The 27,078-nt window shown below is 30.1% G+C and overlaps 6 protein-coding genes across 6 annotated transcripts; 2 read left to right on the top strand and 4 right to left on the bottom strand.

Annotated features, from left to right (window-relative positions):
- Nucleotides 1–1,018: 1,018 nt before the first annotated feature.
- Nucleotides 1,019–2,650, bottom strand: LOC148200827 (E3 ubiquitin-protein ligase RSL1-like). Its single transcript, XM_088111267.1, has 3 exons — nucleotides 2,033–2,650; nucleotides 1,543–1,653; nucleotides 1,019–1,262 (listed from the first exon to the last, which is right to left on the bottom strand). Exons 1-2 carry the CDS (start codon nucleotides 2,557–2,559, stop codon nucleotides 1,581–1,583), a joined length of 600 nt encoding a protein of 199 aa, XP_087967393.1. The 5' UTR covers nucleotides 2,560–2,650; the 3' UTR covers nucleotides 1,019–1,262; nucleotides 1,543–1,580.
- A 6,683-nt stretch (nucleotides 2,651–9,333) lies between these two features.
- Nucleotides 9,334–10,828, bottom strand: LOC148200828 (E3 ubiquitin-protein ligase RSL1-like). The gene is made up of 3 exons (XM_088112266.1): nucleotides 10,687–10,828; nucleotides 9,801–10,491; nucleotides 9,334–9,447 (listed from the first exon to the last, which is right to left on the bottom strand). Exons 1-3 carry the CDS (start codon nucleotides 10,826–10,828, stop codon nucleotides 9,375–9,377), a joined length of 906 nt encoding a protein of 301 aa, XP_087968392.1. The 3' UTR covers nucleotides 9,334–9,374.
- A 2,179-nt stretch (nucleotides 10,829–13,007) lies between these two features.
- LOC148200829 (uncharacterized) lies at nucleotides 13,008–16,589 on the top strand. Its single transcript, XM_088113060.1, has 6 exons — nucleotides 13,008–13,128; nucleotides 14,122–14,172; nucleotides 14,340–14,520; nucleotides 14,766–14,811; nucleotides 15,968–16,063; nucleotides 16,314–16,589. The coding sequence occupies exons 1-6, from the start codon at nucleotides 13,008–13,010 to the stop codon at nucleotides 16,359–16,361; spliced, it is 543 nt and encodes a 180-aa protein (XP_087969186.1). The 3' UTR covers nucleotides 16,362–16,589.
- A 1,576-nt stretch (nucleotides 16,590–18,165) lies between these two features.
- LOC148200830 (E3 ubiquitin-protein ligase RSL1-like) lies at nucleotides 18,166–19,199 on the bottom strand. The gene is made up of 2 exons (XM_088112334.1): nucleotides 18,373–19,199; nucleotides 18,166–18,226 (listed from the first exon to the last, which is right to left on the bottom strand). Exons 1-2 carry the CDS (start codon nucleotides 19,197–19,199, stop codon nucleotides 18,166–18,168), a joined length of 888 nt encoding a protein of 295 aa, XP_087968460.1.
- Nucleotides 19,200–20,428: 1,229 nt separating this feature from the next.
- LOC148200831 (uncharacterized) lies at nucleotides 20,429–21,520 on the top strand. Its single transcript, XM_088114145.1, has one exon. It carries the CDS (start codon nucleotides 21,008–21,010, stop codon nucleotides 21,197–21,199), a length of 192 nt encoding a protein of 63 aa, XP_087970271.1. The 5' UTR covers nucleotides 20,429–21,007; the 3' UTR covers nucleotides 21,200–21,520.
- Nucleotides 21,521–25,880: 4,360 nt separating this feature from the next.
- On the bottom strand, nucleotides 25,881–26,453 carry LOC124843911 (agamous-like MADS-box protein AGL29). The gene has a single exon (XM_047320747.2). The coding sequence runs from the start codon at nucleotides 26,451–26,453 to the stop codon at nucleotides 25,881–25,883; it is 573 nt and encodes a 190-aa protein (XP_047176703.2).
- Between the last annotated feature and the right edge of the window lie 625 nt (nucleotides 26,454–27,078).

Below are 27,078 nucleotides of genomic sequence, written 5' to 3' on the forward strand. Positions count from 1 at the left end.
TTTACTTTCAAATCCACTCTCACTTACCTCAAAATTCACTCAAACAAACAACAAAAAAATTTATCTTCAAATCCTCTCAAATTCACTCAATCACTCTCCTCCAAATTCATTCAAGTGAACAAAGCCTAAAGGAATATTACTTAGAATTGATTGCTTCTACGTGTCTTATATGCTTAATTCTATAAACATAGTATATGATTGTTTTTAATATATGTACCCTTTCTTTACTATTTGTTTTTCTTCTTGTTTTGAAAATTATCTTAATGGTGCGAAGGAAGTGATACTAAAACTTAGAGTTAGATGATTAGAGTTTTAATTTCGTATGATAGTACTCTGTGAAGTATAAAAGTATAAGTTAAGTGATAACTACCATAAACTTTTGTATTTATTCTCCATGAAAAATTTATTCTCTCATTTCTTGATATGTGATGTCTCTTTTAATTGAGATATACTATTAAACCGGATGTAAGAATGTGAGTTTTTGTTATTATTTGTAACACAACTATAAAATTTCATATCTCTTTCAACGTTAACAATAAAAAAACTAATAATAAAACAAGATAAGCCATCACCAAATTAACAAAAAGAAATAATTGACATAAATCTTATTTAAACTTGTTTTCTTATCATTTATACTAATAACCCAAAACATTATTCTCTCCTACACTAAACTGACTCATTCAACATAGGCATATATCAATTATTTCTATTAATGCTTTCATTATTGTTTGTTTAAAGTAACCAATTTGTCTTGAATTTGTATTTTTCCAAAACTAACAACACAAACATAATAAAATATATGGTTCAATTTGTTCTTAAAAAAAAAATTCTTTAATTTTTATAGTGGTCTTTCTCATTTTAATATACTTATTACTTTCGCTCATGTAACCAAGCTGAAAAAAATATTGATAAAATAAATTAACTTCAAAAAGCCTAACAAAAGAATGTATTCCACAAAAATACCTATTTTGATTAAAAAATAAAGATGTTTTGGAAAATAAAAGTTAATCTAAAGAAATTCTAGATTGAAAAGATAAATCTATTAATAATTACTGGATAAACTACTAATGGTTCTGATAAGGTTAATGATCCAAAAGTTAAAGATGCCCAAAACAACATGGCCATCCAAAATCTCAAATGTACTCAATGAACCATAAATTCCAATGTTTGGAGTATTCTTTCAACTTGGTCTCACCAAAACTTACTCATCAATAATGTGTACCACTCCAAGACAATCCACATAGCAAAATTCATGGCCACATCTGCAAAACAAAGGAATTATCATGTAAAAAGGTCATATATTGTTGTAATTGAATTACATTTAAACCTCCATAATATATGTGTACATCCATCAATTCTTTCTACGTAAATTTTGCATTTTGGGAAATAAAAGTATTAATCTTAAAGAAATTCTAGATTGAAAAGACAAATCTGATAATAATCACTGAATAAACTACTAATAGTTCTGATAAGCTTAATAATCCAAATTTGAACATACTACAAAGAGCAATTATGAAAATCCAAAATCTCAAATGTACTCACTCTACAATAGATTCCAAATCTTGGGGGATTCTTTCAACCTAACGAACTACACACGAATAATGTTTAGAAGTCCAAGACAATCCACAAGCATAGCAAAATTTATGGCCACATCTGCAAAACAAACGAACCATCATGTAAAAAGGTCATGTATTGTTCTAATTGAATTACATTTAAAAAAGGAAATAATAATAAACATACATTCAAAATGCAAAAGAAAACTCTCATGAAAGAAAAAAATTATTTGACACTAGTAACTATCATTTAACAATCTTTTACAAGATTAAAATGGTCCTAACCACCATTTTTCTAACATATACTCTCAATGGATCCGATCAAAAAACATCTATTCAACGCTCTACAAACATAGTAAAGATTCTCAAGTTCAATATCAACATAGGTATAACACGAAATAATCGATAATCGAAATTCCTAGAAACATGTTCTACTTTCATAAGATAGAAGAGTGGTTTGAAATATGTAAAACACAAACCTGCACGAAATATGTGTACATCCATCAATTCTTTCTACGTAAATTTTGCATTTTGGACATCTTCTCCAACGTTTAGTCTTTGCAAGTTCAATCACCAATGAGTCTCCGTTCTCTCCTTTCACCCTTTTCGACCTCTGAAACTTCTCACAGTCTATTCCTGCATGCCAGGAAACTTTGCACTGTGCACAAAACAGTCTATGGCAATGTGGACACTCCGATGAAGTCACAACTTCCCCTGCTTCACATATCATCATAGCTGAACAATCCTTAAAGGGACAGTAGAACTTTTGTGATCCAAGCACCGCATTCTCACAAAGAGCATTTCCCCATCTATCAAAAACTTCTTTAGGGATAATTGAACGACAGTTGTTAGGCTCTATAACCGCTTTGCAATTTGGCTCAGGACATTTCACCATCAATATATTTTCCTGAATTTTTGCAGCAACATGCCGTCCAATGCAATAATCACAATAAAGGTGAGAACAGTTTTGGTTCTTGAACATTTCTTTCCCAGGCTTGGCATCCATGCAAATACCACAGTGTGCAAGAGAAGTTTCACCGATCTCTTTATGTTTCCTCTTCAGGTTTCTCAAAGATAAGTCATGGTCATCATTTACATCCACTTGAACAGTTTTCTTTTCAACCCTACCACTTGACACCTCTTTATGTTCCAACTTGGGGTTTCTCAAAGATAAGTAACCAACATTCTTTACATCCACTTGAAAACCTTTCTTTTCAACCGTACCACTTGACATCTCTTTATGTTTCAACTTGGGATTTTTCAAAGATAAGTAACCGACATTTTTTACATCCATTTGAACAACTTTCTTTTCAACCCTACCACTTGACACCTCTTTATGTTTCAACTTGGGGTTTCTCAAAGATAAGTTACCGACATTCTTTACATCCACTTGAACAACTTTCTTTTCAACCCTACCACTTGACATCTCCATATGTTTCAACTTGGGATTTCTCAAAGTTAAGTAACCGACATTCTTTAAATCCACTTGAGCAACTTTCTTTTCAACCCTACCACTTGACACCTCTTTAGGTTTCAACTTGGGGTTTCTCAAAGATAAGTCACCGACATTCTTTACATCCACTTGAAGAGCTTTCTTTTCAACCCTACCACTTGACATCTCTTTATGTATCAACTTAGGGTTTCTCAAAGATAAGTAATCGACATTCTTTACATCCACTTGAACAACTTTCTTTTCAACCCTACCACTTGACATCCCTTTATGTTTCAACTTGGGGTTTCTCAAAGATAAATAACCGACATTCATTACATCCACTTGAACAACTTTGTTTTCAACCCTACCACTTGACACCTCTTTATGTTTTAACTTGGGGTTTCTCAAAGATAAGTTACCGACATTCTTTGCATCCATTTGAAGAGCTTTCTTTTCAACCCTTCCACTTGACATCTCTTTATGTTTCAAATTGGGGTTTCTCAAAGATAAGTAACCGACATTCTTTACATCCACTTGAACAGCTTTCTTTTCAACCCTACCACTTGACATCTCTTTATGTTTCAACTTGGGGTTGTTTCTTAAAGATAAGTAACCGACATTCTTTACATCTACTTGAACAGCTTTCTTTTCAACCCTTCCACTTGACATTTCTTTATGTTTCCACTTGGGAAATATAAAGTTAGTATAAGGGATCTGTTGAAAGAGAAGTAGATGAAATGCAAATGCAAAAGGTGAACTGATAATCATAGGTCTTAAATATTTGACGGTTATGATTTAATATTGAAAGAATCGCAGCCGATGGAGATGCAAAAAGTCAGTGTTGGAATTCAAATTAGTTTTAATGCTAATGAATGTGATATGAATACAGGAATATAAAGCATTAAATCCCATTTCTGTTTCCGAAAAGATCAAAGATACTTTATATTTTAGCAGAGAACTTCGCATGTGGTTTATCATATTTGGATCATGACGGCTATAGTATTATTAGTCACAGTCCTTTCAGTTTTTTAGATATAAACTTTCTATCTTGACCTACTTTTTTGGTCTAAGATTCAAGAGTGGTATCCAATGTTATTAATGGATTAAAATTGCCACAGAATGTGGCAACATTTATATTCTCCTAAAAAATAAATTTATAATAGCACGTATCAAATGATCAAAACAAACGAAGACTGCTGTTATTTGACTTGTTTTATAAAAGATGACAGAGTTTTAACACCCTCAAATCCATAAAGAGGTAAAAGTAAAGTTTCTACCAAATAGAGAGAATGAGTCCAAACTTATAGTAGACCCACAAGAACAGAAAAAGAAAAAGAAATGGAAACACGAAAACAAATAAAACTGCGGAGGAAAGTGCAGTTGCATTGAAAAATGAACGTGAGATGTAAACAGTTTTTGCAGGAAAAAGCAATTCATTTACAATGGTGATCCTCATTCAACAAACATAAATCTCTTCCTTCATTGGTGAATAAATAAATTTTGAGAGGTAACTATTATATTAAAATATGAAATGTTATATTAGAATATGACATGTTAGAGAATTCAATTAAAAGTTCATGAACCATCAATATGTTTAGCTCTAAGTAAAAAATTGATCAAGTCCCAAGTCATGAACTTCAATCCATTTTTCCTTGGACACGAAGGCAGCACCAGAGGTGCCTTAAACCACAAATTTTCAGTCCACCACGAGACTCATAAGTTTTCCAAAATCTTATTCACAAAAATTAGCCACATGCAATTGGATTCGAGAGAAAAATATGAATTTGAAATGAAATCGAAATTTGTGTGGAATGGGATCATCCTAATCCTCTCCTATATCAACAACAGAATATAAAAAGCCCCACTCTCCCTTTATCTTGATATTCAGTCAATCTAAAAACGGTTATATAATTTCTTATTTAATCAAGTATAAAAGAACAGTCTATTAAGAAAAATAAGTTCTTGCAACATATATAAATGCTGATCCCAATTTTTGCTTGCCATGGTAGAAAATAGAATACATTGAACAAAAGCACCGACTTGTACACCAACCCAATGTCCTTTTCCTCTCATTTTAGCCAAACTACATCCCTTATAAAAATATTAATATTACCTAAAAGAATGTAACTAAACTTCATCCCTTTTAAAAATACCAAAGGGTTATGCAGAAGTGACTGGATTGCTTTAAAAAAAATGAAGAAATTCAACTATATATATATATAGATAACAAAACCCTAACGGTGAAACAAAGTAGTTGAAAGAAACGCTAACCTGGTGCACGGTTCTCCCCTTCTACCAGTCGGTCGTCATTATCACCGCCGCCTGTACCACTCGATCGTCGCTATCACCGCAGCCCCGTACCACCATGCGCTGAAATTAAAATGACACCTCTAATGACAGTTACAGTATTTGTCACAGTATTTTCGGTCTTAGATACAAACTTTCTAACGTGTTTGGCAAGTTTTAGGACTAGGAACGGGAACCAGATTGCTGGGAGATAATTTCATTATATTATAATTATCCTTACAGTAAAAATTTAGCATATATATACTATATATATAAATTTAATAAGTATAGATTTTTTATTATGACATACTTTTTTTTTCTAATGTTTGTATTAATTTTTTTATTATTTTAATATCAAATAATTATTTTTAAAATAAAAATCTCAATAAAATATAATATTACTGTATAAAATACTAAATATTTAGAATGAAATTATAATTATATCAATTTTAAATTAGAATATCAATATCAAATAATAATTAAATAAAAAATAAAAAATACTATATATAATTATACATAAACAAATAAAGTAAACTAAATCGCAAAAAAATATATTAAATTATTAATAATTTAAATTTGACATAAATATTTCATATTTTAAATTTCAATTCATATAGGTCATATAATGATTTTAATTATTATATTATAGTAAATATAAATATATTTTTTTATATTAAGTAATAAATGGATGATTTATGTAAATAAAAATTAAATTATTATATTAAAATTTAAACTTAATTTTTTGTATTAAATTTAACATTGTCATGTAAAAGATTAAAAACATAAAAGTATAAAAAGAATAAAAATAATAAAATCGGTGACAAAAAATTTTAAAAATATATAAAAATTCATAATAATAATTTATTTAAGAAAATTATAAAAGAAAACCCTTCAGAATCTGTAACACTGACAATCTAAGACGGTTCTCTTGTTTAATTAGGTATTGGCTGTGCAAAATAAAATAACTTTGTATAGTATTTATTTTTACGTAAAAATTAAATAGATCTACCCTTTTTTAGAAAAATATATTTATGAAATTATTTATTTGGACTCCGTAAAGATTGATTTTGCTCAAAAGTATTTTTATTTAAAATAAAAAATTCACAATGAAAAATTAAAGTTGTTTTTCTTTTAAATCTCGTAAAACTTGAATTGTTTAGAAGAAAATTTATATATTTGAAAGTTTCAATGCAACACCAAAACTCACCATAATATTTATCGAAAATTCTTGAATTTATGAAACTCAACATGACAATTAATTATTCGAATATTATTATGTCTATGAAGCAAGTCATAATTTCTAATATTCTTATGATGGTCAAGAAAGAATAAGATGATTAACAATTTTTGAAATTATTAAGGAAATAAAATTTGCAATTATCAAATGAATTCAAAACATACAATAATAATTATGATTTTTTAAAATACAATCCTTAATTACCGAATAAGAAAACAATAATTAACAAAAGTCGTATTTACCGTTCTTGAAGTTCTTGAATCGAAAGAAAACACTTGACATAATTCTTTCGTTCCAAGCTCCACCAGGAACCACACTACCAGTAGCTGCAGATGCTAAGACTGTGAAGAATTATCACGCATTTGAGCAACAAAACCCTTTTTACATCCGTACCAGTTTAACAATGGATAAACTATTTTTGAGATCTGAGAAAAAATGGAACCACAATCATGAGATAAGAAAATGATGTAGGGAAGGAAATGACCTGCTATAGGAGTCCAAATGCATATAAATTTAGGATTTGAGTAGCTACTTGTATTGCTGAGAATTAGTCATTATGGTATGTTGAATTGTTGTTCTGTTTGCTGTCCGAAATACACTTGTTTTTTATTGAAATTGATGTTAAAGGGAAAAAACTAAGGAAATGATCATTTGTTCGAATTGATATTCAATTTGACATCTAAACATGTTTTAGAATCCTTCACTAAGTTAGAAATATCAAATTGGTCATTTAAATAAGTCCTTATTATCCAAGAACAATTAAATGAACTTTTGTTTTCTGATGTAGTGTTGAGGGCTACTGATAGGTCATTGAGCGCTGGTCATAGAGTGTCACTTGGTTTTGGCCTCTATATGCATGACGCTAAGCGGTGATCTTGTACTGTTGGGTGCTCCCTGTTGGGAGTTGTGTACTTATGTTTGTGGGTTCTCTTTATTTTTTGTTGTTTTGCAATTTTAATGATATTGATTTAATGTATATTTAAATGAAAATGTTGATGCTTTATAAATTTTAAATACGAATGTAAGTATGAAGGTAAACATGTATGGTGCTCCTTTATATGATATTATGATGATGAGGAGTGTGTTATTAATGGTGAATTTGGTGCATATGTTTGATGTGATTCCATTAATCTTGAGGAGCGATTTTATAGTAGTGTTCAATAGCATAATGTAATATGTAGAATTGCTCCGAAACCGGGGATGATTTTGACCCTCATAATAGCAAGAAGTCCTTAATTTGATTGTCATGTATTAACCATATAGATATTTAATAGATTAACCTTGATATGTGATAGTTTGATGGAATGATACTTTGATATGGACAAGTTGTTTCACTATACACTAGACAAGTCCCCCAAGAGTACGAGAACATCAATATATGTATCTAGATGGAAGTTTAGAAGAAATAACCGTATGACTTAGAATTTATTGTTTCTATAAATTTTAGATGTCTAATTATATAAACATGAAATATGATTGCTTTTAATACATTAAATTACATTTTTTTTTATTTTTGTCTTTCTTGTTTGTAATAATTACCTTAATATGAAGGAAGTAATACTAAAATTTAGATTTAGATATTTCGAGTTTTAATTTAGTACAATAGTCTTTGAAGTATAAAAATATATGTTAAGTGATAATCATAATAAACTTTTGTATCTATTCTCGATGAAAAATTTATCCTCTCATTTCTTGATATGTCATGTCTCTTTTAATTGCAATATACTATTAAATCGGATGTAAAAATGTGAGATTTTGTTATTATTTGTAACACGACTATAAAATTTCATATCTCTTTCAACGATAACAATAAAAAAAAACTAATAATAAAACAAGATAAGCAATCACCAAATTAACAAAAATAAATAATTGCCATAAATCTTATTTAAACTTGTTTTCTTATCATTTATACAAATAACCCTAAACATTATTCTCTCCTACACTAAACTGACTCATTCAGCATAGGCATGCATATATCAATTATTTCTATTAATGCTTTCATTATTTGTTTGTTTAAAGTAACCAATTTGTCTTGAATTTGTATTTTTCCAAAACTAACACACAAACATAATAAAATATATGGTTCAATTTGTTCTTAAACATTTTTTTTCTTTAATTTTTATAGTGGTTTTCTCATTTTAATATACTTATATTACTTTCGCTTATGTAACCAAGATGAAAAAAATATTGATAAAATAAATTAACTTCCAAAAAGCCTAACAAAAGAATGTATTTCTGAAAAATACCTATTTTGATTAAAAAAAGAAAAGATGTTTTGGAAAATAAAAGTATTAATCTTAAAGAAATTCTAGGTTGAAAAGATAAATCTATTAATAATTACTGGATAAACTACTAATGGTTCTGATAAGGTTAATGATCCAAAAGTTAAAGATGCCCAAAACAACATGGCCATCAAAAATCTCAAATGTACTCAATGAACCATAAATTCCAATGTTTGGAGTATTCTTTCAACTTGGTCTCACCAAAACTTACTCATCAATAATGCGTACCACTCCAAGACAATCCACATAGCAAAATTCATGGCCACATCTGCAAAACAAAGGAATTATCATGTAAAAAGGTCATATATTGTTGTAATTGAATTACATTTAAACCTCCATGATATATGTGTACATCCATCAATTCTTTCTACGTAAATTTTGCATTTTGGGGAATAAAAGTATTAATCCTAAAGAAATTCTAGATTGAAAAGACAAATCTGATAATAATTACTGCATAAACTACTAATAGTTCTGATAAGCTTAATAATCCAAATTTGAACACTGCAAAGAGCAATTATGAAAATCCAAAATCTCAAATGTACTCACTCAACAATAGATTCCAAATCTTGGGGGATTCTTTCAACCTAACGAACTACACACGAATAATGTTTAGAAGTCCAAGACAATCCACAAGCATAGCAAAATTTATGGCCACATCTGCAAAACAAACGAACCATCATGTAAAAAGGTCATATATTGTTCTAATTGAATTACATTTAAAAAAGGAAACAATAATAAACATACATTCAAAATGCAAAAGAAAACTCTCATGAAAGAAAAAAATTATTTGACACTAGTAACTATCATTTGACAATCTTTTACAAGATTAAAATGGTCCTAACCACCATTTTTCTAACATATACTCTCAATGGATCCGATCAACAAACATCTATTCAACAGTCTACAAACATAGTAAAGATTCTCACGAAAAAATCGATAATCGAAATTCCTGGAAACATGTTCTACTTTCATAAGATAAAAGAGTGGTTTGAAATATGTAAAACACAAACCTGCACGAAATATGTGTACATCCATCAATTCTTTCTACGTAAATTTTGCATTTTGAACATCTTCTCCAACGTTTAGTCTTTGCAAGTTCAATCACCAACGAGTCTCCGTTCTCTCCTTTCTCTCTTTTCGACCTCTGAAACTCCTCACAGTCCATTCCTGCATGCCACGAAACCTTGCACTGTGCACAAAACAGTCTATTGCAATGTGGACACTCCGATGAAGTCACAACTTCCTCTTCATCAGATATCATCATAGCTGAACAATCCTCGAAGGGACAGTAAAACTTTTGTGATTCAAGCACCACATTCTCACAAAGAGCATCTTCCCATCTATCAAACACTTCTTTAGGGATAATCGAATGACAGTACTCAGGCTCTATAACCCCTTCGCATTTTGGTTCAGGACATTTCACCATTGCTATATTTTCCTGTATCTTTGCAGCAACATGTCTTCCAATGCAATCTACGCAATAAAGGTGAGAACAGTTTTGGTTCCTGAACATTTCCTCTCTAGATTTGGCATCCATGCAAATACCACAGTAGCCATAGGAAGATTCACCGATCTCTTCCTGTTTCCCCTTGAAGGTTCCAAAATGTTGGTCACCGTCATCATCTACGTCCACTCTAACAACTTTTTCATCCCTAACACTTGACGTTGTGGAGGAATAGAGGACTTCTTGTAATTGCAGCTTTTCAGCATATTTATAGTTGTTCTTTGCAGCAACATGTTCTCCAATGCAATCTACACAAAAAAGGTTAGAACAGTTTTGGTTTTTGAACATTTCTTCTCTAGGTTTGAGATCCATGCAAATATCACAGTAGCCATGGGAAGATTCACCGATCTCTTTCTGTTTACCCTTGAGGGTTCTCAAATGGTGGTCACCGTCATCAGCATATTTATCATCCGAAATTGGAAATATTTCGTCACCACCGAAAAGTACTGAAAAATAGAAATAGTTAACCACGTGATGATCTTCAGCAGTGAAGGGAAAATTCATGGAGGAAGATGAGGATGAAGCTCCCTCCATACCCCCATGAAAAAAAATTCTAAAGGAAAATTAGTATTCTATATACATTAATAAAGGGAAGTAGATGAAATAGAAGGGAATGCAAAAGGTGAAATCATAGTTTTTAAATATTCGTCTGTTTAAATGTTGCAAGAATTGCAACTGATGGAGATGCAAAAAGTCAGTGTTGGAATTGACGTTAGTTTGAATGCTGATGAATGTAACATGAATATATAAAGCATTAATTCCTCTTTCTGTTTCCAAAAAGATTAGATACTCTATATATATTCTGCAAGAGAACTTGGCTTGTGGTTTAGCATATTTGGATCATGCTATTAGTCACAGTCCTCTCAGTCTTTTAATATAGATTTTGGAAAGATTCAGGAGGAGTAGGGATATGAGAGAACTACTGACTGGGGATATAGTGTCAGTATTGCATGAGTATATTCAAAAGAAAAAAAATTATCTTAATAAAATTTTTTTATTTCATCTCTATCCTTACTTTTTTTTATTTTTTCAATATAAGTTAATTAATTTCTTTTAAAACAAAGATCATCATTTATTTAACCTCAAATATTTAAAAAGAAATCATGGTTGAAAGATAGTAAAAATTATTTTTAACAAAATAAAAAATTTTCAAGGAAAAATAAACTAAAGGATAAAAAAAATAAAAATGACATTTTTTTATATTAAATAATAAATGAATAGTGTATGAACACTCAACTTGATAGTTCAAATAAAAAAAGTAACAATAAATAAAAACACAATAAAAATAAAATTAAAAATATAAAAATACAGAAAATAATTAGAGTCCTTGAACAATAATAATACACTTACACATTATAAAATCATTACATTATGTTAGACAAGAAAGTACTATATATTTTTCAATCTTCATAAAATTTAGCCCTATAAAAATGTGTATCTTCATTAAACATTAGCCCTATAAACCCACGTTATATATATTTTTCAATCTTCATAATAAAATAAAATAAAGTAAACCCAAACTTTCTATTTTTTCAATATGAAAAAGGAATTGCAATTGTTACTGTGTTTAGTCGCAAGAATGAAACAAAATAATATAAAATTTCCATCAGCATCTTATAACAAAAGTGGTATTTACCGTTCTTGAATCGAAAGAAAACACTTAACATAATTCTTTCGATCCAAAGCTCCACCAGACACTACAAAAATATTGGATTTTACCTGAGGTTTATTTCCGGCGGTTTCGGAACCCTCTGGTAAGTTTTGGCGGTTTCCTTGAAACCGCAGTTAAATTATAAATGTTTTTTTAAAAAAACCATTTCTACTTATTTTGGTTAACCTAATATGCCTTTCTCAGTGCGTTTTTATTTTCTTCACTGCCATTTTGAGTTCATCTAGTCATTTCCACTTCGACACTTCATTTCCATTTCGACTCTTCATCTTTGTCGGCATCATCTCCTTCACGCCGTCATTCACTGCGCCACCTTCATTAGATCTCCATCTTCTTCACCTTCCAGCCACCACCTTGCGCCCATATCAATCACCGTGAGTCATCAGAATCTACAACAACGCCATTTTTGTTCCCTCATTGAATCAAAATGCAAAGCCCTAAATCATCACCATAGTCTACGAACAAATCAACCACAAATCACAAATCAGCACGTGCAAAAACCCAAAAATCGCATTGCGCCACCACGAGCAGCATTGCGCCACCCAAACTGTGAAAACACAGTTCCGTCTTGAAGAAAAGAGGTTGGAAGGGTTTTCTTTTTCTTTTTAAAGGGTTTTTGCGACTCACCATTTCTTGCTTCTCTCAAAGTTTTTCATGGTTCTACCAACGAGTTTCATGACTTACCTTGAAATGGTGTCGTTGAAGTTAGAGGTGGAGGAACCGCTCAAGAAGAGCATGCTCCTCTCAATAAGCGTTTGAAACCTTCATCCGCTTCACAAGAGGTTTTTTTATCTTTTTCAATATCATTATCCTTTTTCTAAGATTGATAGATAGAAACCCTCGGATCCCCGTGAAATTAGGTTTCATAAGTTTCGCCCTTCCGTGGAAATGTTCGATATATTTTTGAAGTGACTGTTTGGAATGAATTCACTGCTTCACAATCTCTTTTCTATATAATAAATTTTTAATCTTATTGCTTCATCTCTTGATTCGTATATATATATATTATCATAACAAACCTAGCAGTGTATAGCTGTTAACCAAATGATCTTCTCTCAGTGGCAGCAAGCATGTCAAAGTTCGAGGGGTCTGATGCAGATTGAGCTGATAAATGGTGCTCCAGATCCAGGTGTTCAACGACCTGACTTCCCAATTGCTCAGCAAGGTACTATCACGCAATAGTATATCTGTTAATTCATTGATTTGATTTCTACTTATGGTTGCAATTGGCCGGACTAATTCTTTCTTGCAGGAATTGCCTGCAAATTCTGAAGCTGGAATTTAATGGTTCCACTTTAACCTAGAGAGTTTTAATATTAATCTGGAGCTTTTAAGAGTATTCGTTTTCATTTTTAAGTAAAATTTTGTTCCATTTTTTGCTTTAACGAACAACTGGAGTTTTAATATAGGATTTAAGAAATATGGTTTGACCAATGTTAATGTTGTTGTCTTGTGAGATTACTACAATGATGTCGTTGCCGTGAGCTTTGTTTTGAGTCTGATTGAATGTTATAGCTGATGTATTCATGGTCTTATAGTTTGAATCAAGACTGTTGTTGTGTTGGTATGAGTGAGGCTGATTTAATCATGTATTTGTTTGCATCCCCTGACATTATAGCCTGGAATTTGTTTTTGTTGCGATGTTTTGTTCTGGTTATGATTAAGTCAGATGTAGGTGTCTCTAATTATTTCATTCTTATGCAATTTTTCTTAAACTGTTATATGGAGATTTAGTTTCTTAAACTAACAACATACAAGTGGAGGAACTATTATAGTGGCAGAGACTTTTTATTGAAATTACCTAAATTCATATTTAATCAAATTTTCCTTCAAAACTATAACAGATTTAGACAATAAATGTATGGTGGAGTTATTTGTCATCCTATTTGGAAGTGTTTTTATATTTGAAGTATATATCATAAAACTTATATATATATCCTGCGAAAGTGACATTGCAGGCCCTGAGGAAGGCAATTTCTGTTGCCTTTTACAAAGATATGGGGATTAAACCTTCTAAGGTTTTTGTTTCAGATGGTGCATAATGTGATATTGCTAGTCTTCAGGTCATGTCTCATCCTCATTGTATATTACATTCCTATGCTAATTCTCACATTAATTACTATAAAGTGCTGAATTTGATTTCTCTCAATGTGTCTAGTTACTTATGGGTCCGAATCTGAAGATTGCCGTGCAGGATCCATCCTTTTCGGTATAGTCATTCATCTTCTTCACTTTATATAAGTTCTCTGGAATAACTTTTACAACAGTAAACATGATATAAGCTTGTTCTCATTGTTTGGTTACATTGGAACTCTATAAAATCTTCTTACTTATTCTTGTCTTATAATGTGCAACTTGTTTACATGTTCTGTTAAGACAGGCCTACATATAATGCTGGGAAGTATAAAAACATAGAATACATGACATGTGGACCTCAAACTTTCTTTACTGATCTGCTAAGCATTTCAAGGACAGAACTTATTTTCTTCAATTCTCCAAACAATCCCACTGGTCATGCAGCAACAAGGAAGCAATCTTGTTTCATGGAGCCAGAGAGGTATGCCACTGGTTCCTTTCTGTTTCATGTTGCTTTCACTAGCATCTTGTACACCTTATGTTTTTTTATTTTTAGCTTTGGCAATAATCATTTGTGGCTTCTTATGAAGGGAAACTAAGCTAGTACATATTTTTTTTCCCAGTGACATGCAACATTATTTTTGCATGACACTTTTTGCTTTGTTTCTAGCTTGTACTATTTTCTGTAATGGAAGCTTAACCTCTTTTTTTCCTTGTTATGTTCAGGTTGCAATTGAAGTGTCATTGTTCTGGAAATTTGCTGGCTTCACAGGTGTCCCCGCCTTTGTTAGACATGTAGTTATTTACTTGTAGGGATATAGATTAATCATCTTATTTGCAATATACAGACAAAAAAAAGACACAAATAAGAAAAGATTAAGCCAGATTAGTCCACACTACAAATAATATAAAAGAAATAATATTTTGAAACCATTATTTATTAAATACATCTATTATATAACTACTCTTTAAAAAAATACTATTTTTTTAATAAAATGTAAATGTATAAGGTTGTAGAATGAAAGTAAAGTAATGTAAGATAATTACAGCGTGTTCACATTTGATTTGAAGTTGATGAATCAATCAATTAGAGCATCCTACAGTATTTGGCCCTTGGCTTCCTTGGAAGCTGAAACGTAGCAAAGATGCTCCAATATTATCCCTTAATACCAAATAAATTGACATCGGTGGTATTCCATTAAAATATCAATAATAAAAAAAGAAAAAAGATATTGTACCACGTATTTTTTAATTATATTTTTACACAGGATACATGTTATTTCTTTATTAATTCACTTGTCACTTTATATACGTATTCTAAATCTAATGAAAAATATATATATATATTATGTTAAAATGTTGTAAAAAAAAATCTATGTTAATGTATTGTTTATCAATAAAAACTAACATATTTATATGTATAAATCAAAATAAAGTTACTCTTTATCTTTAGATTATAAGAATTTGGATAAGAAATGAATTTTCGGAATAACTTAATCTGGGTTCCAAAATCACTATTGCAGGTATAATTAATGATACTCGTTTGTTTGATTTTGTCTGCAATTAGTATTGATACATGGCTTGTGACTATAATCTCCATTGTTGAAACATTGCATGAAACGGATAATCTGCAATGTTAATTGGTGGGATTATGTAATTTTCATCAATTCGTACACTTTGAAGCCTGAAACTTTGGAATCAAAGTTGGATTACTAGTTGATTCATGTGTTTCGGTTAACTTGACTTTGCAGTGATGATATATCGTTGGAAGGACTAGAGCAGCGATGAAAATTTTAATTGCTGCTCCATTTTATATTCCTTGTGGTTAGTGTGAATATTTGATAAAAGTGTGGTTGTTTTACGCAGCTAATGCTTTTGCTTTTTTTTTGTTCCGATGATTAGTTTTAATATCGCTCATTTTATTACAGGATTATATTAAAGAAAGTGATAATCTAGTCTCTCTTCATGATCAATTTCGTGATTGTGATAGGTCACAGATGGAAACTCTTCTAAGTGGATTTCAGGTATGTTTTTGGCCAAGTAAGTTTTAACTTGAAGTTTGAATTTGACACATGAATTTCCCCTCCTTTTTATGAAGACTTCTCCTCATGAGAATGATTAGATTCACTTGATGCTTTAGTACTTATTTACTTGTTATTCATATGTAATAGTCATGTAACAAGAACTTGTTATTTACATTTGTTTTCTTGATTATGTGCAATGTTTTTAGGGTACTAAATTTCTATGTTTAATATTTGTTTATATTGTTTTAAGGTTACCTACAAGGATACGAGTGGGTCATCAAAGGATAAAAAGAGATAATGTCAAACGCAATAGAAGGACTCACCCAACAACTCTATTGGATTTTTAGACTTTAGAATATTTTAATGGAAATTTTTCAGTAACTATGTGAGGTTACTATTGTATCATAGGTTTTAAAGAGGACTTTATTAGTTTATTAGGTGTAATTAAGTATAAATGTAATGTATTATTTGAACAATTTGTTGTATTAAAACATGTTTACTATTTATTTTATAATATTCAATTTTAATTTCAAATTATTTGATTGTTTGATTAATATATTAAAGAGTTTTTATCATATAATCAAATAAATTATAAATAATACAAAAGAAAATCTACATTGCATTCCCGGCGGTTTTGAAACCCCAGTTAATTTTCGCAGTTTTGAAAACCTCTAAAAATACCGGCGGTTTTCTTCTAACCCTGCTTAGTTCCGGCGGTTTTAAGAAAACCCCCGTTAGTACCGGCGGTTTTCATAAAACCCCCGCTAAAAACCGCCAGTAATTTTGTGACGCTAGTTTTCCCAGTGGTTTTTGTAACCGCAGGAAATGTGTTTTCCGGGGGTTAAAACCCCCGGTAACGTCAAAAATAACCCCCACTAAAATTATAGATTTTTGTAGTGAGAAACCTCACTGTCAGTAGCTGCAGATGCTAAAACTGTGAAGAATTATCACGCATTTGAGCGACAAAACCTTCTTTACATCCGTGCCAGTTTAGCTACGGATAAACTATTTTTGAGATCTGTGAGAGAAAAAATGGAACTACGATCATGAGATAAGCAAGTGATGTAGGAAAGGAAATTACCTGCTATAGGAGTCCAAATGCATATAAAATGGACAGGATTTTATGCCAAAACGCTTTTCCTTTTATGTGCTGGGCAAAACCTATTTTGTTGGGAAGTTGTTGGGGGATTGATTTTTTCCATCACATATTTTATAATATTAAGTAGGATTAGAAGATTGAGATAAATGTGGAGAAGAGAATGGTAGTCATAAGAGAATAAATAGAAAGAAACTGGAACATAAAAGTGCTTATAATATTTTTTTTGTGTGGAAAAAACAAAGAAGAAGAAAAAAAATATAATTTATTTTATAAATTTTTTTTTTCTTTGATACTTTTTAGTTTATTTTTTGTTTATGATAAAATAATCTTTATTATTATTATTATTATTTTTATTAGTTTCTATAGTAATTCCATGGTAAGTTTAAATGTAGTCACCGTGCTTTATAATTTGTCCTTTTATTTATCTAATATAAGGCTGAAAAAAAATTTCGCATTTCTCAATATTGTCATAAGTCTACATTTTATCATGATAAATAAAAATATAATAAAATGCACATTAAAAACAACATTCCATTATGCGTTTTTCCCGTTACTCCTTCATTTTCCCTTTTCAATTTTCTGATTCATATTCTCTTACATGTAAAAGAATAACATAACATTATTAAATTTTCAATAATTTAACACGTACACAGAACTAGTTTCAGCATGTAGGACAACATGACATTCATAGACTAGAAATACAAACTTAAATAGAATCATTCAATTTAGTTGTAAATATTAAAAAATTAATCCTTAAATACATAGCATAAGACTAATTACCATTTGTATCTTAACCTAGTTCATGATCGTCGACAAATAATATCACTTTGCACCATTAGTACTCAAAAAACTCAAAATTAAACAGCTAAATTTATTCGAAAACTCCAACTATGGCAAACATAAAATATATATATAGAGAGAGAGAGTTAACACATGTAAACATTACACTGATAAACAATTGTATTCCAAATCAACTACAAGCTTTTGCTAAGAGTTGTTGACGTTAACATGCATGGTGCTGTGACCAAGAGGATCCACAAGCATAACAAAATTCCATACCACATCTACAAAAATCAACAGGTTGTTAGAACAGGATTCAGTCCAACAAAACATAAACATAAACATTTTCAAATTTTCACTCTCCGAACAACTGTTGTTTCTTTTCCGCAAAAAACAAGTCTTTTAAAAATAATGCAGCACAATCACCAACCTGCAAGAAATATGAGAACATCCTTCATTTTTTTCCACATAGAATCTGCATTTTGGACATCTTCTCCAGCTTTTGTTCTTGGCAAGATCCAGCACCAGCAGATCTTCCCTCCCTCTCTCATCATGCTCCAAGGCGTTGAATTCACTGCAATCTATTCCTGCATGCCATGAAACCTTACACTGTGCACAAAACAATCTGTTACAGTGTGGACACTCAGAAATAGTTACTATTTCTCCTTCATCACATATCATCATAGCTGAACAATCCTTGAAAGGACAGTAAAACTTTTGCGATTCAAGCACTACATTCTCACAAAGAGCATTTTCCCATCTATCAAACACTTCTTTAGGGATAATCGAACGACAGTTCTCAGGCTCTATAACCTCTTTGCATTTTGGCTCAGGGCATTTCACCATTGATATATTTTCCTGAATCTTTGCAGCAACATGTCCTCCAATGCAATCTACACAATAAAGGTGAGAACAGCTTTGGTTCTTGAACATTTCTTCTCCAGATTTCGCATCCATGCAAATACCACAGTAGCCATGGGAAGATTCACCGATATCTTTCTGTTTCCCCTTGAGCTTTCTCAAATGGTGGTCGCCGTCATCATCTTCGTCCACTATAACAACTTCTTTTTCAGCCCTAGCGCTTGACATTGCGGAGGAATGGAGGGCTTCCTGGAGTTGTAACTCTTCGGCATATTTCTCATCCGAAATTGGAAATATTTCTTCAGCATCGTGAAGTGCTGAAAAGTAGAAATCGTCAACAAAAGGATCTTCAGCAGTGGAGGAAACATTCCCAGATGCGTATGAAGTTCCCTCCATTTCAGAAGAAAATAGTTACATTCTCTCTGATATATATATATATATATATATATATATATATATATATACACACACACACACATTTATAAGAGGATGATGTGAAGAAGAGTAGAGGAAATGAAAACATAGAGAATGCAAAAGGTGAACTGATACTGATACTCATGGGTCTTAAATATTTGACCGTTTTATTTTAAATGTTGCATGCAAAAAGGCAACGTTGGAATTTACATTACTATGAATGCCACTAGTGTAACGAACACACTACAATAAAGCATTAATTTCTCATTAGATTCTCCAAGGAACGTAATTATTTGTAGACCTCGCACCGGGCTTATCAAAATTTGGTGAATCTGCTTCAAAATTTTAATGTTACTCCACTTTGATTGGAATAAGCTTGTTTTCAAGTTAAAATAAAAATTAATTTCTTAGTATTATATTTTAGAAAGATTTAAATATATCATTATTAACATTTATAAATTAAATTTCATTTATTAATTATAATAAGATAATTTAATATATATTTATAATAATTATTTTAATTTATTGAATTGAAAATATTATTTTGTATATATTGAAGTTGAGCGAAAGAATATAAAAATAAAATAGTTTCCTTTGTATTTTTATTTTTTATTTTTTTCTTTTTTTACTCTTAACAAGTGTATGTTGGTTTCATTAAAGGAAAATCCTTTAATCCTTAAGATCTCATCACAAAACTCTTAAGTGAAATATTATTTACTCTTAAGGTACATATCAAATATTTGCTCTATAGGTTTTCTTGATTTATTTGAGACATCACCCAAATATCTTTTCATATTTAATATATAGGTTTTGTAACAAAATATTTAATTTAATAAATGTTTTAATTTAATAGAAAATCATTAATATTAGAAATTTTCTTAAAAAATATTATTATTACATAATAAAGAAAATTAGTTGATTAAGGACCAAAAATATATTTTATCTGTTTACATTCCCTTACAAAAGTTAAATTATTAAAATTAATTAAAGAAATAAGACATGTTTTCCTCATTCACAGAGTGAAACGATGCGTTTAAAAGCGCGCGGAGAAGAGGAGATGGGCAATGGCGGTGTTGTGTTTCTGGTCTTTTTCCCCAAATCGTTTTAGGTTTTCCAGAGTTTCTTATCTACCGTCACATTCCTCCATTTTCCATTTCGGTATCTAGCGAAATCAGATCAGTATCGTCCACCTCTCGAGATTTGCTACGATATTTTTTTCTTCAATTTATATTAACTATGGAATGGATTTTTTAAGTTGTTGGTCTATGTATAATTTGCAGCATCTTCTGTCGAAATTGTATAGAACAATAGATATTTTTGTTTTTATGATTGATTAGTTGACTAATCGGTTGCTAACAACTCTTCATAACCATGTTTTTCGGCATCCAATTTTCTTTGAATTTGCTTATTCTGGAAATAGAGTTAGATAGTATCGTGAAAACACTTTTTCTTAAGTTAAAATTTGATTTCCCGAATCATTTAGATTATTACATAATATTGCTGCTCTCTGCATCATCCTGATATCATTGTCCAGATAGTTAGTTCATTGTTTTTCATTTGGTTCAATGAATATTTTAATGTTTATATAAAGAGGAATGTGTCGTGAGAAGATGGAATCTGATAATGATAAACACAATGCACGAAGGCGGTGGAATAAAACCACAAAACAAATTATTCTTCAGTACAATTCTGTCTTATTCTATTTTTATTTTTTTTTATTTCTAATGGTGATTCTTGCAAAGTGATATTACAATACCAGATATTTCATTTCAACCACTCAAGCAACTATAATGGGCATAATTAGGAGTAGCTTCCTTTTCATTGCTGGGACGACGGTTGGGATTTACTTGGTTCAGAATTATCAAATTCCTAATTTGAGGAAGCTAGCAGACACTGCCTTGGTACATGCAAAGCAAGTTGAGGAGAAATATCGAAAGTCTAAGAAGAAGAAGGATGACGATGATATGATTAACCATAAATAGAATCATCACCTCCCCAGTCTGGAATTAGGTTCTGATTTAGTATCTTTTGAATATTTGTCCTGCATCTTATAGATCATATGATCTGGTACCCTTATGGAAGTGTTCTTTACATGTACAAACATAGAAATTATGGGAGATCTTTGTAGAAGGAAGTGTTATTTACATGTACAAACATATTATTAAATCCTGGAATTAGGTTCTGATTTAGTATCTTTTGAATATTTGTCCTGCCTCTTATAGATCATAGGATCTGGTACCCTTATGGAAATGTTCTTTACATGTACAAACATAGAAATTATGGAAGATCTTTATATTAGGTTATACTCTAATTCGTAAGTATTAGATAATGTTAGCTCCACGAGAAGTGTTATTTACATGTACAAACATATTATTAAATCCAATTTTCTAGTTGTTTTTATTCTTCTGTCTTTTGTTGTCCCAAGATTTGATTTAAATTTTGAAGTTGAAGAAGTGTTTGAGTTATACTCTAATTAGTCAGTATTAGATAATGTTAGCTCCACGAGATGACAATTAAGATTATTATTTTGTTCCGTTGTTCTTGGTAAGATATCTGCTTTGGATTTCTTCTTTCAAAATTACTATATAATATGGATTGGAAAAGTGAAGTTCCTGGCTGGTCTAACACTGACCGAGATTTAAAGCTAAAAACACTTTCATTATATCAGTGGGTGTTTTCTCTTTGGATTTTACATTTGCCAGCTGAACATTAACAGTGAAAGGTAAACATAAGTGAAATGCCATTAGTATCTGGCTGTTGTGGCATAGTGGCATAATGGACATGGAGAGTTACTACAGTTGACTGGTTTGTTCTAATCCCACCAAGTGTAATATAAGATTTGCTTATATTTGCAATAAAATAGTGTTTGAGATTGAACTACCGTTTCCTTTTCTGCTCCCAGTTAAATGTATTTAACTGGATAGAACGGGTTTGCGATTTTCCAATGAGCGGGCGAATCTTGATGTGGCTGTGAAGCTTGTTATGGCCACCGCCACCCAACTCTGTAGTGATCTTATTCGTTTTAAAAGATATGAAACTTCATATTAACATGGCATCCCTCCAATCCTTAATTGGTTTAGGGGGTCCTCTATTTACATAGTATTTATTTTACTGTTTTTTAATTGACGTGGGACTTTAGACTCATATTTATATACATGAGTTTGCATAGTGATTAAACAATATTCCTGTTTCAGAAGTAATTAATTTTGACTAGATATAAAAACTTTTTGAAGTATTTATAATCTCATATTACCCTAAGTAAGATTAGTCTAAAAAAAATCATGTGATATGAGAGTAAAATACACTTAACGAAGACCGTAATAAGTGGCCACCTATGAGCATAAAACCCAAACTCGCTGATCAATCATCCATTGAACAGACAATAAAAAAAAAAAATAGGGTAAGAAGAATTATTGAAGGCATTTTCCCCAATGAGTTTGCAAGAATCTATTCTCCAATTGGTATGGGAGGTACTAACCCTTTTAGCTGGAAGCACATTTGGAAGAAGAAATTTCATACTTTGTTTTTTAATAGAGGGTGAAAACTGAATTGGGCTCTTCTTCTTGGGGAGGGGTGAACAAGAGGGATGTCATTCTAATATTCTTATTCTCATTCTCAACAATTCCAATTTTAAAAGGAAAAATGACAATCACATTAGTTTCAATCATCAAGTTTACACTTTAAATGCTGTGTTCACTAATATAATTTTATAAAATAAAAAATATCTTTTATTTTTTGTGAAGTTCGTGGCAGTTTCATATCCGTAGATATTTATTATGAGTGGATAGTAGATAGTAAATATTTTAATATTTATTTATAAACAAGAGTATTATACTTGAGTATTTATTATTGTAAAAAGTTAAAATTTAATTTATATTTTAAGTTAAATTTAATTTATATTTAATTTAGTTTAATTTAATTTATATTTAATTTAATTTATATTTATTTATTTTAGAATTTTATTTAGATTTTATTTTAAAAAATTATAAAATGTATTTTTCTAAATATTTGTGGGTGTATACATATTTTAAAATATGCACGAATATGTTTTAAATGAATATCCAATGGATGACTGATTTTTAACAATAATTTTTTTATGGTCAAATTTTCTTTTGTGAATACAAATGTAAAAGGAGAATACATATAATTTAATAAAATAAAATAAAATATTTTATTTATAATGTTTTTGTTCTCATTTGCAAATGTTCAAATTGTAAATTAGTTAGGAATATAGTTAAAATTACAATTTGAACAATATAAAAAGTAAATTTTTGATATTACTATTTGCTAATTAAACTAAAAAGTCACCTTTTTTTTAATATAATTCAATATATACACACAAAAGAATCTCTCCTTGACACATACTAATTAATGAAATGAATCTTTTAAAATAATGAAACTATATATAACTTTAATATTATCTAAATAAAGTAGTTATATATGCAAATAGTATCAAAAGGTTTTATACTATTATCTTTAATAAATTACAATAATAGTATTTAGTAATCCAATACAAAATTGATTAAGAATTCAAGTTGAAAGTTCCACCTAACTAACTAAAAACAAATAAGTTGAATGATATACATAAATAAATGAATTCATAAATTAATTATTTTAAGATTTTGAGTTACGGTATCTTAAGTTTTTATACATAAATTTATTTACTACTTATAGTTTAATTCATTTTGGTGAGATTCAACCATGGTCCAAGTGTTCTCTTCAAGAAAACTCACATTGAAAATTCTTTTATTTTAGAAAAATATATTCTATCACGATATTTTATAATTAAGTTATACATTATATATAGGGGTTTGCTAATACGCGTACGCCTGTTTTTCAGTTGGTACATTTTAGCAATGTGTACCGGTTTTAGTAGACAAAAATACCCTTATATTGCTCACCTCCTTCATTCCTCTCAACTCTTTATCTTTCATCTCTCTCACTCTAACATTTTCTCTGTCATCCTATGGTAGCCCAACTGAAAAAAATCAGAAACACTAACAATCTTACAAAAAATGATTTTATAATGAGTTTTCATTTTATATTGTCATATAATTTTATCTAATTTTCACAAGCATAATGACATCCGAAGGAATTGGTAATTGGCAGGGTTTTTTTGAGATAATGATTAACATATGCAGATGATGAAATTACATAGGTCAGTGAAGATGGTGAAATTGAAGATATCTTGAATTAACCTTTGCCTGAAGGTGAATATGTCAATGACTCAACTCTTACAAAGGCAAATTGTTTAACGACAAGTGTTTCTGATTTTTTCAGGTGGGGCTACAGTAGGATGACAAAGAAAAGGTTGGAGTGAGAGAGATGAAAGAAAAAAGGTTGAGAAGAATGAGAGAGGTGACTAAGAGTTTGGGGTTCTTATGTACCATGGATATACACACACAAATATATCATGGATATACACACACAAAAAATCAACGTAAAGTAAAACACAAAATTACTTCCACTTAATTCATTTGTGAAATCAACATATTATCGTTATCCTTATAAAAATATAGGAAGAATAAAATTATAAAAATTAAGTCAAACATAAATAATGTTATGATTAAATGAACCACTTTCTTTCTTTGTTCTTGATTTATTTAAGGAGAACGAAAATTTCTTCAAATAATGGTATCGCTTTGAGATCCCATTAAACTTAAAAAACAAACTTCCTTTCATATTTTATCATTGATTGAAAGATCTAGCTCCTCATAATTACACTAAAATAAAAAAAGGCAAGAGGGCGTATTAATAAAATATATAATTAATATATAATCTTCACTTAAATCTAACGTTTTATTTGTAAATTCTTTCTTGATTTAAAGAATAAATAATGACTATTAATGATCCCATAATAAGAAAACAATATTTGCATTTGGTTATGTTCCAATATTTCAAAACAAAAATTCAGGACAACATATTACAGTATATTAAACAAAAAAGAAAAAAATATAAGAATAGAACAGAAGATGTTTATTGAACAAAAAAAAGATGATTACAAAATACATACCTATAACAGAAAAAGAATAGAGAGAAAAATAATAAACATATATAATATAGATGAAAAAAATTATGAAAATTAGTTTAATCAGCACAAATATAATTATAATTAGATGAATATCTTTCTTTGTTCTTGATTAATTAAGGGGAACAAAAATTCCTTCAAATAATAGTCCCGTTTACAGATCCCATCAAACTTCAAAAATAAACTTGCTTTCATTTTATATCATTTATTGAAAAATCTAACACTCATAATTACAATAAAATACGAAATGTAAGAGGCTTATTAATAAATATATAATTAATATGTAATCTTCACTGAAATCTAAAGGATTGTTTGTAACTTTCTTTATTTAAAGAATAAAGAACGTTTAACGGAAAAAAAATCATATTTGCACTCGAATATGTTTCCATGTGTCAAATAAAAAATACTAACAACATATTACAAGATACTAAGCAAAGAACAAGAAGAATATGAGAATATAACAGAAAATGTTTATTGAATGAAAGAAGATGATTACAAAATACCTCAGCAAGGAGATTATACAACAGTGAAGGAAAAAGAAAATGCTAAATCTAATCACAATAGAAAATAACTATAACTGAAAAGAATCAACATATCTAATGAAAACGCATGTAAAAAACTATAATCCACACTCCTTAAAGAACGCTTTGGGAGTTTCTTGATGCCATACTTAATGGAAGACTTATTTCTTTCTCTTGCAACAGTGTGATGAGATTAAACTTAAAAGTTTCCAAAGAGGTCTTGAACTCTTCAAGATCTTCCAAAGACATGTTTTGATGGGAGAGATTCCACCAAGAATCAAAACAAGAACGACTCTTTTGTGCTTCTTTCAATTCTTCCAATTGCTTGTGCTTTTCTTTCAAGTTCTTGTGCACATTCTCATATTCAAGTCTTTGCTTTTCGTTATATTCTTGCTGGTCCTGTGTAACTTTGCAGAGTTCGGTAAACCCTCCGCTGACGTAGCGATAGAGAACGGCGTCGGTATTAGGATAACCACAGGAATACACGTTGCCATTTTCAGAGGTGATGATCAAAGCAGTTTGTGCTTTGCATAGAAGAGAAAGTTCAGTGAGCTTGTTAAAAAGTCCTAATTTTCGTTTTGAGAAGGTGACGCATCGTCTGTTTTTCTGTTCAACTTCTTTGATCTCAATCTTTCTCTTTCTTTGATTTGATGTTCTTCCATTGTTTGTTGTAGAATAAGGAGCCATTGCACATAACACGGATAACAAACAAATCACAAACCAAAGAATGAATTACAAAATGTTTTGGTGCCCTTTTATAATGTCCTAATGAGAGTTGTCTAAACGGGCCAACCGGCTCAACCCGGCCCGGCCCATCAGGATTGGCCCCTTAGTGAGCCAATCCAACCCGATTCATTTATTAGTGATCGAAAAAATTTAAACTCGGCCCAACTGACCACAGGTTGGTGGGTTAAACGGGTAGACTCACTGACTCACTTAATTATAATTTTTTTTAAATCCAAAAAAAAATTACAATTTTTTTGTAATTCAAATTTAAATAATTTCACTCTAAAATAATATTAAACTCCAAAGACAATTCAAAATAAAAAATTAACATACAACTCAAATATAGTTGAAAAGCAAACCTAAAAAGTTTATAATATTGATAATTTTTGTGTCATTTATCCATTTATAAGATTAGAGACTTAAATGGATGAATTTATAATATTTTTGTCTCTTGAAACATCCTTTTTCTTTATTATCATTTAAATATAATAATAAAAATGTTAACTAATAATATTAAAATACAAAATAATAAATAAGTAAATTAAAGTAGTTGGGTTGATGAACCGCATAGGTTCAAGGGTTCTAA

Source organism: Vigna umbellata, chromosome 4 (assembly GCF_029865625.1).
Source record: "Vigna umbellata cultivar VRB3 chromosome 4, Vumbellata_1.0, whole genome shotgun sequence".
NCBI lineage: Eukaryota > Viridiplantae > Streptophyta > Magnoliopsida > Fabales > Fabaceae > Vigna > Vigna umbellata.

Coding starts and splice junctions, on each gene's coding strand:
- LOC148200827 (XM_088111267.1), bottom strand. CDS start 2,559: ATGGATGCCAAGCCTGGGAAAGAAATGTTCAAGAACCAAAACTGTTCT. Junction 1,654..2,032: donor TGTACACATATTTCGTGCAG/GTTTGTGTTTTA, acceptor TTTGTTTTGCAG/ATGTGGCCATAAATTTTGCT.
- LOC148200831 (XM_088114145.1), top strand. CDS start 21,008: ATGGGCATAATTAGGAGTAGCTTCCTTTTCATTGCTGGGACGACGGTT.
- LOC148200828 (XM_088112266.1), bottom strand. CDS start 10,828: ATGGAGGGAGCTTCATCCTCATCTTCCTCCATGAATTTTCCCTTCACT. Junction 10,492..10,686: donor GGATGATAAATATGCTGATG/ACGGTGACCACC, acceptor AATATGCTGAAA/AGCTGCAATTACAAGAAGTC. Junction 9,448..9,800: donor TGTACACATATTTCGTGCAG/GTTTGTGTTTTA, acceptor TTTGTTTTGCAG/ATGTGGCCATAAATTTTGCT.
- LOC124843911 (XM_047320747.2), bottom strand. CDS start 26,453: ATGGCTCCTTATTCTACAACAAACAATGGAAGAACATCAAATCAAAGA.
- LOC148200829 (XM_088113060.1), top strand. CDS start 13,008: ATGATCTTCTCTCAGTGGCAGCAAGCATGTCAAAGTTCGAGGGGTCTG. Junction 13,129..14,121: donor CTTCCCAATTGCTCAGCAAG/GTACTATCACGC, acceptor CAATGTGTCTAG/TTACTTATGGGTCCGAATCT. Junction 14,173..14,339: donor TGCAGGATCCATCCTTTTCG/GTATAGTCATTC, acceptor TGTTCTGTTAAG/ACAGGCCTACATATAATGCT.
- LOC148200830 (XM_088112334.1), bottom strand. CDS start 19,199: ATGGAGGGAACTTCATACGCATCTGGGAATGTTTCCTCCACTGCTGAA. Junction 18,227..18,372: donor TGTTCTCATATTTCTTGCAG/GTTGGTGATTGT, acceptor TGATTTTTGTAG/ATGTGGTATGGAATTTTGTT.